We start from the raw sequence: 16,173 nt of genomic DNA, 5'->3' as shown, positions 1-16,173 counted from the left end.
GCACAACCTTGTCCGGATGAACAGATAGAAAAGGAGGTTTATGGGAAAGAGCCTGGAGCTCACTCACGCTCCTAGCGGAGGTGATGGCAACCAGGAAAGCAGTCTTCAAAGTCAATAAACGAAGAGGAAAATTGAGCAGCAACTCAAAGGGAGCGCACATCAAATAGATAAGAACCAGATTCAAGTCCCACTGCGGCATCACAAAAGGAATAGGAGGGAAAAGGTGAGTAATGCCTTTGAGAAATCTATTTACAACAGGGGACTTGCAAAGAGAGGGCTGATCAGGGAGCCTGAGAAAGGCCGAGATTGCAGAAAGGTAGCCCTTAATAGTGCCCAGAGCAGAGCCCTGCCGGGCCAAAGATAAAAGAAACAAAAGAACTTCTGAAAGAGGGGCAGAAAGGGGATCCACAGCCTTTGCTGTGCACCATGCCACAAATGTGTTCCACCTGCAGGCGTATACCGATTTAGTGGAGGGACGCCTGGCTGCCAGAATGATATCACAGACTTCAGGAGGCAAGTCAAATGGAATCAACTGTTGCCGCTCAATTTCCACACAAGGAGGTGGAGGCTGGACAGGTTCGGGTGGAGGACCGTCCCCTGTTGCTGCGACAGAAGATCCTCCCGAAGAGGCAGTCGGATCAGGGGATCCACACTCATACTGAGTAGCTCGGGATACCAAACTCTTCGAGCCCAGTCCGGGGCTACAAGAATGACTTGGGCCCGGTCGCGCCTGATCTTCTTCAGCAATCTGGGTAGAAGTGGTATAGGCGGAAAGGCGTACAATAGACCGCAACTCCACTCGTGATGAAAAGCGTCACCGAGCGAGTGCCGTCTTGGAAATTCCAACGCTCAGAACTGCAGACATTGCGCGTTCTCTTCGGTGGCGAATAGATCTAACCAAGGCTCTCCCCACTGTTGAAAGAGACCTTGTGCCACCTCCGAGTGATGACGCTATTCGTGATCCATCATGCACCTGTGGCTGAGTTTGTCCGCCCTGGCGTTCAAAGAACCTGCCAAGTGTTGAACCACCAAGGAAATGCCTTGACGTTCCAGCCATGTCCAGAGACGAAGAGCCTCCTGACATAGGGTCCACGACCCCACCCCGCCTTGCTTGTTGCGGTACCACATGGCTCTCTCCCATGTGGCCGCCCCATCCCAGGAGGGACGCATCTGTCACTACTGTGTGCTCCAGTTGGGGAGGAGAGAGTGATCTATCGCTGACCCAATGCTGGTTCGTGAGCCACCACTGCAACTGTTGTGCAGTGCCCTCCAAGATCTGGACGTGCTCGGACAGGTTGCCCTGATGCTGTGCCCACTGGAACTTCAGGTCCCACTGCAGAGCCCGCATATGCCATCTGGCATGATTTGTCAGCAGGACTATCTGTAAAACCCACCTGTCTGAAGTGATGGCGCGCCAGTGAGGGAGGTGAGGGCGAATCCTGCCGCCCACTGGCGTTTGGTGGGCCTGAAACACCGGACTAGGAAGGTTTGGAAGCAGTGGTGGCAGGGCTGGTGGTGGACTGACCTGCCCACTGACCTCGTGACCCACCTTGGCGGGTCCCACGTCCGCGGCTGCGCTGAGACTGTTGCTGCGCAGTAACAAAAACTAACCCTCAAGACAAGGGAAGAAAGTGTCAACTGCCAGCAAATATGTATAGAACGCAACTACGTCTCTAGTAAATAAAGGGGAAACAAAGTTTGTCCAGAGGAGAACAGGACTAATAACTAAGGTCCTAACACCGGTGAATGTACCAAAATAAGGATCAGTGTTTGTTGGAAAATAATAACGTGATTCGAGAATGTACAATACAAAGAATATTTATTATATTTTTATAAATCTTTTTGATTATTCTTTTTTATTTCTCATAATAGAAACTGAGCCAAATGAAAATTTGTAAACTGTATACAATAATCAGTTAACTACATAGGCCACACAATGATGAACTACATCAACTTAAATATAAGAATCTCCCACCCCACTAACATAGGGCTCCGTTAAAATCGTGAACATAGAAACATATACATATACCTGCCAACAATCAGACATCCCATACGATCCACATTCTCACATCTCCAAATGAAACAAATAACATACAAAAGTAATAAAAAGCCTTGTCCGGGCTCGACCGGAGCGGGCAGAGAATCGATATAGGTTTCATGAGATGAACAAGATATCAGACCTCCAGTGATTACGGAAGCCGGCGAACAATGTTCTGGGTCAGAAATTCTATAGGTGGACCCGCCTTCTGTAAGGATGGTCAGGTGACTAGCCTGTCAAGAACCAGGCTGTATGTCGGGCCAAACGTGATGCATAAAACGCAGAACTCTCTCCCAAGGACGGCCAGTCCCAGCAGAAGTAGAAAGAAAACTGTGACACAGTCGGGCCAAGATGCGAATAACTGAAATTCAGGACAGGAAGCTAAAATTGGGATGGTAAACACCCAGTATGGGTAAGCTCAATAAGATCGGTCGATATGATTAAATATAAGAAAAATAGGGAAGGCCAACAAAGCTCAAACAGAAATCTAAAAGGCCTAAAGTATTGGCATAAAACATTGAAGCGACCAAAAAGCAAATCCACAAGCCTAAGCAGACTGCCAAATAAGGAAACGTCTCGAAGTCAGGACTTCTAGAATAGGAAAACACCGGACTGAAAACTGGGGGACTCAGATCATTTGTTCCAAGGGGTGTTTTCGTTCAATCCCTGTTTTCAGTATTGAAAAAGAAACTCGAAAGTACTTCCCTGGTCTCTCTGGTCTTATTCACATCTCGTCCTCTGTCGGGTGTGATTTTCTCTAGGACTGTCCATTTAAGGTCAGTCTCGGTGTGTCCCATCAGTTGGACCAAGGGAGCGGGCGTTCTTTTCGTCCGAATATTGGATTTGTGCTCTCCAATGCGTACCCTGATCTCTCTACTGGTTTCACCAATATAGCAGACATAAAAAGGACAAATGATGCAGTATACTATGTTGGTAGTTCTGCAGTTGGTCATTTGATTAAGTTTGATTGTCTTGTTTCTGATGTTAATGTGATAAGCAGTTATGGCATTGTCGCAGGCCTGGCAAGTGCCACATCTATGGTTGTCTCTGATCGGAGTATCTCCTGTAAATGATTTTTGGAGAAACGATTCAGTTTTGCTCAGATTAGCCTTTACTAAGAAGTTCCAAAGGTTCCTATTTCGTCAGAATGCAAAGGTAGGTTTGGGGATCTTGGGGACATCGTCCCTAGGGTTAAGCAGATGCTACTCCGAGTATATGACTTGTTGGATTTTGTGATTAAGGTTGGAGTGGTGGGTCACACAAACCAATTTGTTGTCTAGTTGCAAAAAGCAGAAGCTGAAGGAGTGCGCGTGGCCGAAAGGCCCAAAGACTTGGCCATAGCCAGTGAGTCCTTAAAACGCTCCAACGCCTTGTCGCCAAAAAGGTGAGTACCATCAAAGGGCATGTCCATCAGAGTGTTCTGGGCATTCCCTGAAAAGCCAGTCGTCCTCAGCCAGCCGTGACGGCCTAGCGCCACTGTCATGGAAATCGCTCTGCCCAGCGAGTCGGTGGTGTCAAGGCCCCAACGAATCGTGAGCTTGGCTGCGTCTTTCCCCTCCGCAATAGCTTGAGAGAGCGCCATCAGGGGCCTCCTCCGGACACTGAGGCAGCACCTGCGCCACCGTATCCCACACAGAGTGAGAATAATGACCCAAGAGGCATGCGGTGTTCACAGACCGCAAACCTGAACTGGTGGAACAGAAAATCTTCCCAAATTGCTCCAGTATCTTGGATTCCCTGTACGGAGGTGCGGAAGGGAATGCGCTGGGGAATGCAGAGGCTTGGACAACCAAGCTCTCAGGGGTAGGGTGTTGGGAGAGAAAAATGGGGTCACCCGGGGCCGGGCGATGGCGTCGGGCCACGTTCCTATCCACAGGAGCCCCTGTGTTGGGCCTGGACCAGGTGCCCAAAAGAATGTCTGAAAGTTCGTCATTGAAAGGCAGCAGCGGCTCCGCAGAAGAAGACGCTGTCTGAAGCACTTCTGTCAGGAGGTTAGTCCTGACGGCCACTGTAGGGAGCTCGAGGTGGAGGTGGAGAGCCTCGGTCGCCCTACGCAACACCTCTGAATAAGTACCACCCTCCTCCGTAGCCACGGTAGAAGGAGACCGTGCGCCAGGTTCTGGACAAAAATCCAGTCCACCTGAGTGCTCCAAATCCTCTTCCCAGTCCGACTCCAACTCGCATTGGGCTGCGAGAGGGTCTTCAGATCCCTCCCAGTCCTCCCCGTCCTCTGTAACCTGCGGAGCAGTGGGAAAGAAGGTGGGTGGAGAAAGGGATAGAAATTCCCCATCGGCGTCGGAATAGACGTCGGTCGACACCCATCCGGCACCTTCCCCATGTCGGGGTGGAAGGCGTCGGCCGGGGGGCCGGCTGGCGCCGGCGGATTAGATGTCGCTGGAGGTCATATGAGGTCATCCGGCGTCGGCCGTGATCCAGGCATGGATACACGGGGTCTTGTGGCGCCGAGGCCGGAGCCGTCGACGACGTCGGGGCCGGAGCCGGCGATGAAGGAAGGCGAGGACCCCCGGTTGGGCTCGCGTGGCCCAAAGGCGTGCCGGCGGGGCACAACGGGCCAAATAGGCAGGCCATGGCAGACAGGAATTCCCGCAGCTGGGCCGGAGTCGTCGACGGACCCAGGAAAGGCGGGTAGGCCGTCGGCAACTGTCTAGGCTCCTCCGGAGCCGCGGGGGTGGCACCACCCGCACCCTCAGCCGTGTCGCGGGACAGACTAGGGGAAGGCGATGAGCGACGCCGCTTCTTCGACTTCTTGTGCTTCGTCTTACTTGACCCCGAGTGTGAAGACTTCATCGAACAATGGTGGCAGCTCCGCGACCGGTACCTAGACCTCCCACAGGACCGGGACCTGGAACGGAGCGGAACCAACTCCCGGGCCTCAAGCAACTTTTGGGACTGCTCCCGCAAAGTTTTCGGAGCCATGGCCCGGCAGTCGGGGCACGGCGGGGGGTCGTGGTCGCGCCCCAGGCAGTAGAGGCACTCGTGGTGCGGGTCCGTCACCGACATCATGAGGGGACAAGCCTCGCAAGACTTATAACCGGGCATCCCTATACACCAGGAGTCAAAGAATCAAAAGAACAGAGACAAAGTCCCCAAACACAGTCATAATTTGACTGGGGGTACCGCTATATCCGGATCTGCGCTAGCTGGCGCGGAAAAAGAAAGAACTGATGTCAGCGCGCGTGGGCGCGTCTTAGTAGCTCCAGCAAAGTCATCTCGGCGACTACGACGTCAACGTAGCCGCACAATGACGCCTACCGACGCGCAGGGGTACTGATGACTAAAACTTTCCAGATCCAGTCTGACGCCTGGGGATATTCTAAGGTAAGGAATCAATCACTAACGTGTCTCTTTCAGATACTCCTTTTGGGCCCATCCCTTCACGGAATTCTACTGGCTAATGAATACTGCAAGAACGCAGGGGCATATAAAACTTGCCCACTGCAGCATCAAACTTCGAAAGACAGAACATAACTTTGAGTCTCAAAAAGGTCTCAATACCAGGGCAAGCAAAAATTAACCCTCTGTTCCTTTCTTCTGCCTTTTTTTGTTGTTATTAAGGGAAAAGATATTTAAAAAACAAAATGATGTAGGAAAAAAGAGGTGCACATAAAGTGCAGTTGTTATAGAAGTGCAGCTTTGTCCACAACAGGCACCTACAACCCCTATGATAGATGACAATAAAAGAAACACAGCAACTTATAGTAATATATATGCTCCTATATATTATCATACATAAGATCCCTGAAATTAGGGATTTGGTAAAAATTATTCTGCTCCAGGAAAACAGGTGGAGGGTGGGCTACTACCACCACAACAGTATATGTGATTTGTTAGAAGAAAATTGCTGTTTGTGAATTGGCAAACAAGAAAAACAATCATGAAACCTCACAAAATGAAAAATGCTGAAAGAAACAGTACATGCCCTCCAGAAGATAGGGAATGTAGACCAGACAGAACCACATATATCAAGAACATTCACTAGAAGGGTGGATACACCAATTTATGATAACTTGGGGCAAGGTGGCCCAAACGCAACCGTTGCCAAAATACCACACCACAGCATGGAACAGGGATAAGTATACCTCCCGACAACGTGGAGCATGGAGGTAAACGGCACCACAACGTGGAGCATGGGTAGATATTGACTGTATTGGGGTATTAAAATCATGTTTAAACAAGATGCTGTTCTTACCCTAAAGGAAGAACTCACAAGCAAATAATATTCACGGTATGCAAAATGTGAAATGTGAACTAGAGCAACGACTCAACTTGCTAAACCTCTTTAAAGCTCCTCTGATACACCCAAGAAATACCTAGGAAGTGAAACATAACGAACAGAAGCCACTGGTTTGGAAGGAATCATTAATTCATGAAAATGCAACATAACCTTGTAAAAGGCTATCACAAGAAAAAAATAGAGCCCTTGCTCACTACAATAGGTCTTAAGAGAACATAACGCAATATCCCAGGAGGACACAGAGGCATAACAGGAAGAGTTTACAGTAAAGAAAGACACTACCAAGGTAGTATTCATGCAGAGCTATACAATACCAAACCAGTACTCCTCATAGAGTAAGCGATATACCCATAAAAAAGGGTATAGTCTCTTGAGCCAAGCTCTTCATCAGAGATAATAGAAAATAAAGTAAACCAGCTAACCAGCTGCAAACCCTATCCAAGAAGTAAGACTCAAACCCGGAGGGTTAATAGTCTACCTTAAGACAGAAGCAGTGCTTACACTTCAACACCACCAGTGCCATGTAGGCCATAACACAGAGACCACAGCCGTGGCCAACATAGAACAAAATAAACAAGACCCAGTGAGGTCCAGCCACAAGTTGCCAGCCATGAGGTGCTGGACTGCAGAATAAGCATGGCTATCGAATAAATTGAGGCCATCAAAGGGTATGTCCTTTAGGCTCTCCCTAACATTCTCAAGGAAACTAGATTCACACAGCCAAGCATGCCTCCTTAGAGCTACAGATCTAGCCATAGCCCTACCTAGGGAATCCGAATTATCCATCTCCGACCTGATAGTGAACTTAGCCATTTCACGACCATCCTGTACCAGCTGAAAAAGAGTTCAGCTTTAACTTATTCTGGAAGAGAAGGAAGTAGTCGGTTGACCGAATCCCATAGAGCAAAGGAAGCCCTTCCAAACACATAGGACGTGCTCAAAGACCTTAGGGCTGAACTAGTAGACACAAACAAATTTCAGCCACATGTCTGCAACAACCGAGACTCCCTGGCTGGTGGATAAGAGGGATGAGGTTCCAAATTCAGTGAAGCCGAAGTTGGCTGCACAACAAACCCTCTAGCCGTAGGGTGCTAAGAAAGACAAACAGGGCCATCTGGAGCAGGTCGATGACGGTGTGCAATTGCACACTTAACAGATACTCCTGACATTGGCTTGGCCCACGTCCTCAAAAGAATGTTGTACAGCGACTCTCCAAAAGGAAGAAAGGGCTCAGCCCCAGTGCCACCTTGATGGAGCAGATCCAACAAGGGATCAGAGGACAGAGTCACCATAGGAAGCAGCATCTTTAAAATTTCAGCAGCTCTTATGATGCCCCAGCAAAAGCCGCACTAGCCTCTGTTGCTATTCTAGGAGGTGAAAGTAATTCGTAGGTAAGGGACATTTGAAGACTGGCGTCCCCACCAAAAACCAAAGAGCCCCCTGCATGTGGCTGGCTAAGAAACCTAAACGCTCAATACTACCAGTACCTGCAGGCTTGTCCTGCAACACTGGGGAAATGGCAACAGAAGAAGTCTCATCTTAAATTTGCAGAGAAGATGGAGCAGGGGCAGCAATAGCAAGAAACGCTGTCTCCAGAGCCGACCTACGTCAAGGTGGCGTCGTATCGACGTCCACCACTAGGGATGTCTCCGGCGCTGAATGGCGTTGAGACGGCTTCGCATCGACGTCCACCACTAAAGGTGTCTTCTGCATCGCACAGCGTCGAGGTGATGACAAGCCAGCCTCTACGGACACCACTGAAGTCATAGCAAGATGCCTCACCGGGCTGCTTCCTGAAGTCGTAGCGACTCCAGCTACGGAGCCAGGGTCCTCGATCGGCGCTGAGGGCGAACCTGCCAGTGAACATCCAACCAGAGTACTCTTCACCTCTTTGGGGCCCAAAGGTGCTCCAGGGAGAAGCGCTGACCTAAAAAAGGCTTATAAAGCCTGAAAATACAATTCTGTTTTGGCCCTAGTCGCCCCCTCACCAGGATATGGCAGAAAACTCAGGATCGACTCCTGCGTAACTGCCTCCGGTAGGGACTGGGAGGAACTGGCCCCAGCGTCACGACTTCGCGAGGCTGAGGGCCTCCAAGACTTCTAACCCTTCCAGCGCGATTTACCTGACTTTGACGAACAAAGTACACGGGAACAGCTCCTCGATGAGCAACGCCCATGGGAACGACGCCTTGATCTGCCGCGAGCAGAAGCCTCAGAACAGGAGGGAGATCGACGCCACTTGGATTCAGAACGGGACAGCTGAGCCGACAGCAACTTCATCCGACGTTCCCGTAACGACTTGGGCTTCAGCCTCTGACAGGCGCCACACTCCTCAGAGTCGTGGGGCTCTCCCAAGCACCACATACAAATGGTATGTGCACGTTTTAAAGCCCAAAGGCATCGGCACACTGTTCCAGACTCTAAAGGCGTCAAGTAGGCCAAAAAACAAGAGGCCAGAGGAACCGCTTCTCCTGGATACGCGATACAGCGCAGAAACTGACATCTGCGCGCCAGAGGGGACTTATATCAATCAATCGATCAGGGATTTGTGAAGCGCACAACTCTCTCATGAGGGTCTCAAGGTGCTAGGGGTGGGGGGGGTTGGGCAGCTCCGTCTCATCTGAAGATCCAGGTCTTGAGGCTCTTCCTAAATGCTTGCAGTGTGGGGGTTTGTCTGATGCTGAGGCGGAGTTTGTTCCATGTCTTGGCTGCGGTGAAGGAGAAGGATCACCCCCCGCTCTGACTCTGCGGATGCTTGGGATTTCGGCCAGGGCAAGATCGGTGGAGCAGAGGTTTCTCCTGGGTGCGTAGAAGGAGATTCTTTTGTTGCAGTATTGTGGTCCAATGTTGTGGAGGGATTTGTAGGCCTGAGTGCGGACTTGAAGGTCACTCTCTTTTCGACGGAGAGCCAGTGGAGTTATCACAGGTACTGGGTGATGTGGTGTTGTCGAGGAATGACAATGATAAGTCTAGCTGCGGCGTTCTGGATGGAATGGAGTTTGAGGAGTAGAGGTTAGTTGATTCCTGCATAGAGGGCGTTCCCGTAGTCCAGTCTGCTGGGTATGAGTGCGTTGGTGACGGTCTTTCTGGATTCGGGGCGGGAGGGATCCATTTGAAGGTCTTGCGGATGATGCGGAGGGTGTTGAAGCATGCGGAAAATATGGCGTTGATCTGTCAGTTCATGGTTAAGGAGGAGTTGAGTATGATGCCGAGGTTGCGAGTGTGGTCTGTGGGAGGGTTGCCGAGAGCGGTGGGCCACCAGGTGTTGTCCCATGCGGAGGGGTTGCATACGATGACTTCCGTTTTCTCTGAGTTGAGCTATATGGCTCCGCTGACCTCATATCCGGAGACGACGTCTCCGCGGAGCCGTACGACGCTGTCCCCGGCACACGGAGGTACTGCTGAAACATTTCCACATCCAGACTGGCGCCTGGAGAGAATTCAAAGTTAAGGAATCGGCAGCTAGATGTCTCTATCAGATTGCTGTACCATTGTGACATCCATGTCAACGTGGGAAAGCTATGAATTTTTTTTCCGTGGAATGCTGTGCAAGGGGTAATTCAAAAGGTGAGAAATCCACAGGCAGATGTATCCATCAGAACAATGCCTGTCCTAGGCAGAGGTGTTCACATCTCCCCCGGTCAGGAAGAGAAATCTGTGGCGGGAAGCTTCAAAGGCCTTTGCTGCCTTTGAAACATGGCCCTAGCCTCTCCAGATAGAAGAAGCAGGTCTGCTCTCCTGTCCTCACCCCTTTTGGAGGGAAGACAGAAGGGAAAACAAAGAGTAGGAGGTGTACACCCCCTCTGCATACTCCACCCCTCAGGTGCTGGAGGCGAGGTGAAATATATTTTTCAGTCCCCACCATCTTGGGCACATTCAGCGCTAGGGCTATGTCCCCCTCCTACAGGAGGTGAACATATTAGACACTGCAGGTAAGAAGCCTATCAGCCACTGTTCTGTTATGTTATGTTAAAATGGCTTTTATAGAGCGCACGGCTACTCAAAAAGAGTGTCCCAGCGCTTTTATTTAAGGTAGACTACAGTATGTTAACATAACACATTAAAAGAGAAAGTGACACAGACAGAAAGAAAAACAACGAACGAGACAAGACCTACTGAGTAAACAACCAGGATTTGAGATCCTTTCTAAAAGCTAGTAAGCTGGTGGCTCCCCGAAGTGTAAGAGGCAGAGAGTTCCACAGCTGTGGCGCCAGTAGTCCAAAAGAGCGACCTCCCAAGCGCGCTCTCTTTACTCGCGGGACGGACGCCAAAAACAGGGATTCTGATCTCAGAGAACGAGCCGGTCGGTAGAAAGCAAGTCTCCTTTGGAGGTATTTTGCTCCCGTCGCATGGAGGGCCTTATATGTCAGGGTCAAAGCCTTAAAGGCGATCCGCTTGCGGATTGGAAGCCAGTGCAGGGTCTGGAGCAAGCCCGCAGCACTGACGCGTCTGTTCAAGCCAAAGATCGCTCTCGCCGCAGCATTCTGCACAATTTGGAGCCGCTGTAACAGGTACTCTGGCAGGCCCAGGTACAGAACGTTAGAATAATCTAACCTGGAGCCTATCAGAGCCTGCACAGTCAGCCTCCTGTGCTCCTCCGATAAGAGGGGAAGAAACCTCCGTAGCATCCTCAGGAGGCCGAAGGAAGTGCCCGACACCCCCAGGATCTGAGACTTCATAGTCAACCCCTTGTCCATCTTGACCCCCAAGTTCTTAGCCATTTGGGATGAACAAGTTGGGGGGAACATATTGGTAGGCCACCAAGCCTGCCAGACTGGCTCCGTGTCGCACCCAAAGAAAAGTACCTCGGACTTATCGGAATTGCACTTGAGGCTGTTCAGTTGAAACCATTGAAACACAGCCCCAAGGCAATCCCGGATACTCTCCCCATCAAAGTCTCCTCCTCTCTTACACGAGAAGAGGAGCTGGGTGTCGTCTGCATAGGATACGATCCGGGCCCCAAACGACTCCGCCAACGCCGCCAAAGGGGTCATGAAGATATTAAAGAGGGTCGGGCTCAAAATAGAGCCCTGAGGGACCCCGACTCCCAGAGGCGGCATCATGGCGGAATCAGGCGAGGCCCAGACCGTTTGCCGGCGGCCCGTTAGAAAGGAGGAAAACCAGCTAAACACCGTCCCCCGTAGTCCAATCTCATAGAGTCTTATGAGAAGACCATCATGGGGGACGGTGTCGAAAGCCGCCGACAAGTCCAGCATCACCAGCATGGCTTTGCCCCCAGTATCCAGAACCCCTTTAATGGTTTCTGAGACCTCGAGGAGCGCAGTCTCCGTACTGAGATTTGGGCGAAAACCCGACTGAGTGGCATGCAAAATCTCATTCGACTCTAGAAAGTTGGACAGCACCGTCTGCACGTGCTTTTCAACAACTTTCGTAAGAGCCGGCAGCAGAGAGATAGGCCGGTAGTTGACTGGGGCCTTTGGATCCAGACCAGGCTTTTTGAGCAGCGGGATGACCATTACCTGCTTCCAAGCCTGCGGAACCACTCCCTGACTCAGCGAGAGATTCAGTAGCGGGTTAACCAGTGGATTAACCACCTCGGCCAGTTTTGCCAGAATTTTAGCAGGGCATGGGTCCAAGGGCGAGCCCGATTTCAAATTGCCCAGAAGTGCTAACGAGGCACTACCTGTCACTCCCTTGTTAAAACCCCTACATTTAGTATTTAGGTGGCATCACCAAACCCTGAAACTAGATTCCATGGACAGAAGAAGAAAATGAACGAAGAAACACTGTTGGACCGAGAACTGCAGACTTGTGGTGGACATTGGTCGCGAACTCCTGCTGCCACAGAACTCGACAATCGCCACTCTCCAGCTTGTCACTGTGTTACCTCCACAAACCCCGTAGGGTCATTAGCACTTTGCAAATTGTCAAAAAAACTCCCTTGAGATAGAGGTAGTATCTCCCTGCAGCCCAAGGCACCAAAAACTCTGATCCAGTGTCATCCAGAGGTACACCTGCTCTGGCGCGTCAGCTCTGCACCAAGTCTGGAGGCCCCAGGACCGACTGGAGCTGAAAGGCACGAATACCCAGGGTACTGGAACCCCTGCTGCAAAAACCTACAAAGCTGAATCCAGATGTACTCCAACTCTAAAGCGAGCCAGCACCCGATAAAGGATATCAGGACTCTGGAGACCCATTTCAGCAGTGGCCTAGCACCTCCAAAATCATCGCTCCAAGGTGCCAGCACCTGATTGTGAGTTTCATCTTTCTGCGCCTCAGCCCAGCTGCACATCTTCACTGCACCCAGCCCGCTCTGCTGGGGCATCTTCAAACCAGCTGTGCCCCTATGGCCCCATGGCCCTTGCGACCTCTACTTTCCCATGAGAGCCTTTGGAATTGCCTGCAAGTTCCCCTTTGACTTTACAGGTTGCCCCCTTCCTTCGTAGAACACCAGCTACAAAGTACCTTTGTTGCTCGCTCCCGGTGAAATCCGGGAAACTCCCGAGAACTTAGCCTGGGCACTTTGGACGTTGGCCATGAAACATCCGATTTCCAAAAGGTAACCACAGTAATACATTTACTGAATTGCTTTTTCGAATTGCCTTTTCCCTTCTATAGGAAATGTATTTTGTGTAATTGTGCACAACTGTAGATATTGCATTTACTGTGATTTTCTCGTATTGCGAAAAGTATTTACCTTGTACCCAAAGTTCTTGGTCTATATATTTTTCTAATTTGGTCTCAACTTCATTCCTTGAGTGTGTGTATCATTTATTGCCTTGGTGTGTTCAACAAATGCTTTGCACTACCTTCTGATAAGTCTAACTGCTCGCCCATACTACTACAAAATAGAGCGTTAGTATTATCTCCTTTTGCCTCTGTAAACCAATAAGGGTCTCTTCGACCTCTCTGCACAGTGTACTCCATTGTGGTGCACTATATAGAGAGGTTTCCAACAATAAAGCCAAAAAATACACTGAGAGTGAGGATCATCAGAGTAAATGTTCTTGCTGCCACAAGATAAACAGGTTTTAAAAAGAGATCTCTTGTCTTTGTCAGCCAAATCTCTATTGCCCAGAAATAGTAACAATCTTCCCTAAAAACAACTTACAGTACAGTAGTGCTGAAGATGGGCTGGCTCAAATACAGGACAGCCCAAAATGGAAACAATTTAAGGTTCACTGATAGGTTAGAGCAGAGCTCTGACAGGGGACTCCCTCACACACAATGTGCAGTAGAAATCTGAGCTATGGTGGCCTCTAGAGTGAGTAGAAATGCTTAAGCTGAAATGTAGGTACTTTCAAATCAGGTGGAGGGTTACTAGACATACTATGTTTTTTCTGGCCTATGGCAATTTTATATTATATACTGTTCGTTATATATTTTACACTCTATGCTGCTATTTTAATGTACTGTGGATTTCAGCCTCACGACCGGGAATGATTCCACCATGTGAAAATATGTATAAGATCAAATTTTAGTGAACGGAAAGGTTCCAGTAATTCGCTCAAAGATTGAAGTGTGCAAAGTATGGGCCCAAAAAGTTCTTGATTTACAATAGGACTCCTAAAGCAAAAGCTCTGTACCAGATTCCTTTGTAATACAAACACATTTTTTTCCTCTTCTAAACTCAGAACCAGAAACTTAACACCCAACTGTAATTAACCATCGCCCTAGCCATATGTTCCACTCTAACCTGAATCCTAAGTTACACTTATTCTAAACCTAACCTATACTTTAAAACTGACTCTTACTATATTATTACATTTACCTATCCCTTTCTAGCATCTTTATCCCCTCTATTTAAGTTTTTTTTTTTTTACAATCTCAAAATATTATTTTTTTTGTAATGGGTTAATTTTTCTGCCGTGGCAATCTCAAAGCAGTTCTGTGTTCAGAATTCTTTGTGGGGGCATAATCACTTCAAAATACACATACACGATTGATAAATAGATAACATGCAACACCGTTTTGGGAAAATGTAATGTAACTGTAATTTTGTATTACAAAAGGAAACATCTTAAAAACTGAATAAATCAATGGTTCTATGAATACATGATTGCAGGTTTATTGAGGACTCCAAATGACCAGGCAGGGAAGCCAAGGGATGATATAAGAGACCTCTGGTCTCATAATGGAGGAAAAAATAAACAAAAAATATAGGTGACACCAGAAGGAAACATTTAATGAACACAGTCTCTAACTAACATCTGAATATACCATATTTAAGACATGGTGTCAGTGGGCTGTTAGTGGCAAGCAACCATGATACTGCCTCACCTCCATAGCGCGCACCCACATGCAGAGAGACTTGGCAGCAAGGGAGACGCGTCCTATTATTTCTGGCTGGAAGTCAGGCTGAGCACAGTAACCCCCAATTTTTTTCAGCACACGATCTGATATGTTGTCTTTGTCGAAATTGATCAGCTGCTTGATGAAGTTTTGATCCCCTATTGGAAATTAATCAAGTAAACATTGATTACACAAGAGGGTTGAAAGACACTGAATTCACAAGAGGAATGGAAATTGCAAAAATGAAAATCGGGTAAATCTACCTTCATGACTTTGGTATTCTTAGTCTTGGTCTCCCTTTTTCAGAGCTGGTTAGAAGCTGCCTTTAGCATAGGCAAAAATGGAAAAATGTCCAAAACTATGACATCACTTCAACATATTGACATGGCACAGCCACAATCCTTACATTTTATGTACAAGCTTTGACTGTCACCAATAGTTCAAAGGGAGTTTGTGCATGTTTTTCTAACACGTAAAATTTGAACACATCTCTGTATCCGAGACTCATAGACACAACCTTTTTCCAAACTGGTTGGGAACTAATTCTACAGCAACAAAACATTTTTTTTTTTTTGCAGAGTTTTATATAGCGCAAACTTGACCCGAATCCAATCGGGTATCAGAGCGCTTTACATAGCACCAGTTAGGTTACATGAGGACACACATTCATTTTTTGTTAGGCACGGGGAGATTAAGTGGTTTGCCCAGAATCACATGATTTTCAGCATCATTACCGAGACTCGAACCCAGTTCCCCAGGTCCGAGGTCAAGCGCCCTAGCCGTTAGGCCAACTCCTCTCCCCATTTAAAGGAAATGGCATATGCATGAATTTGCATTTAGCAAAGAGATTCCACAGAACATGCTGGACAAATTCTTAAAGCCTTCATAGTGTATAAAGTGGCTGAAGAAGCTGCCATACAAATATCTATGATAGGAACACTTACTTTTCTCTTTAGGAATAAGCTTCATGTCTCTGAGAAGGCTTAAAGCACAAGTTACTTACCTTCGGTAACGATATATCTGTAAGAAACATTAGTTAGTTATAGATTCCTTACCTTAGAATTACCCCCAGGTATCAGACTGGATCCGGAAAGGTTTTTCGTCAGCAGTACCTCTGCCCGTCGGAAGGCGGCGTTGGTTGGCTCCACGTCCGTCGTCGGCGTCGTCGTGGTTGCCGGGATGACGTCATGGCAGCTACTTAGACGCCGCCCTCGCGCGCTGACGTCAGTTCTGTACACGACTTTCTGCGCCAGAAACTCAGAGCCATGCAAGACACTGACCATTGGTGCACAAAACTAGGGCCCTGAAAGGATAGCCTTAACCCTAGAAACCAGTTCGCAGAACGGAGAGGATGGGTGGGGCGGTAAAGAATCTATAACTAACTAATGTTTCTTACAGCTATATCGTAACGGAAAGTAAGTAACTTGTGCATCTGAAAGAAACACGTTAGTTATAGATTCCTTACCTTAGAATAGATACCCCAGCAATACCAACCGCGGTTGTGGGTCTGCGAACCAAGATCACACCAAAAAATCCTGGAGAACAGAATGGCCAAAGAAGCCGTCTCTATGGACTTGGCTTTCCAGGCAGTAGTGTTTGCTGAACGTGTGCAACGATGCCCATGTGG

The 16,173-nt window shown here is 48.6% G+C and overlaps 1 protein-coding gene across 1 annotated transcript in view; it reads right to left on the bottom strand.

The window, feature by feature from the left end:
- The window catches only part of DNAH2 (dynein axonemal heavy chain 2), a 2,945,517-nt gene that overhangs the window by 666,240 nt on the left and 2,263,104 nt on the right, over nt 1-16,173 (bottom strand). The window contains exon 64 of the mRNA XM_085638712.1: nt 14,535-14,704. Within this exon, the coding sequence (XP_085494838.1) occupies nt 14,535-14,704 (170 nt within the window). The remainder of the gene's footprint in view (nt 1-14,534; nt 14,705-16,173) is intronic.

The sequence above is a fragment of the Triturus cristatus genome, chromosome 12, assembly GCF_964204655.1.
Source record: "Triturus cristatus chromosome 12, aTriCri1.1, whole genome shotgun sequence".
NCBI classification, from domain to species: Eukaryota; Metazoa; Chordata; class Amphibia; order Caudata; family Salamandridae; genus Triturus; species Triturus cristatus.
This window is presented reverse-complemented; position numbering and strand designations above follow the sequence as displayed.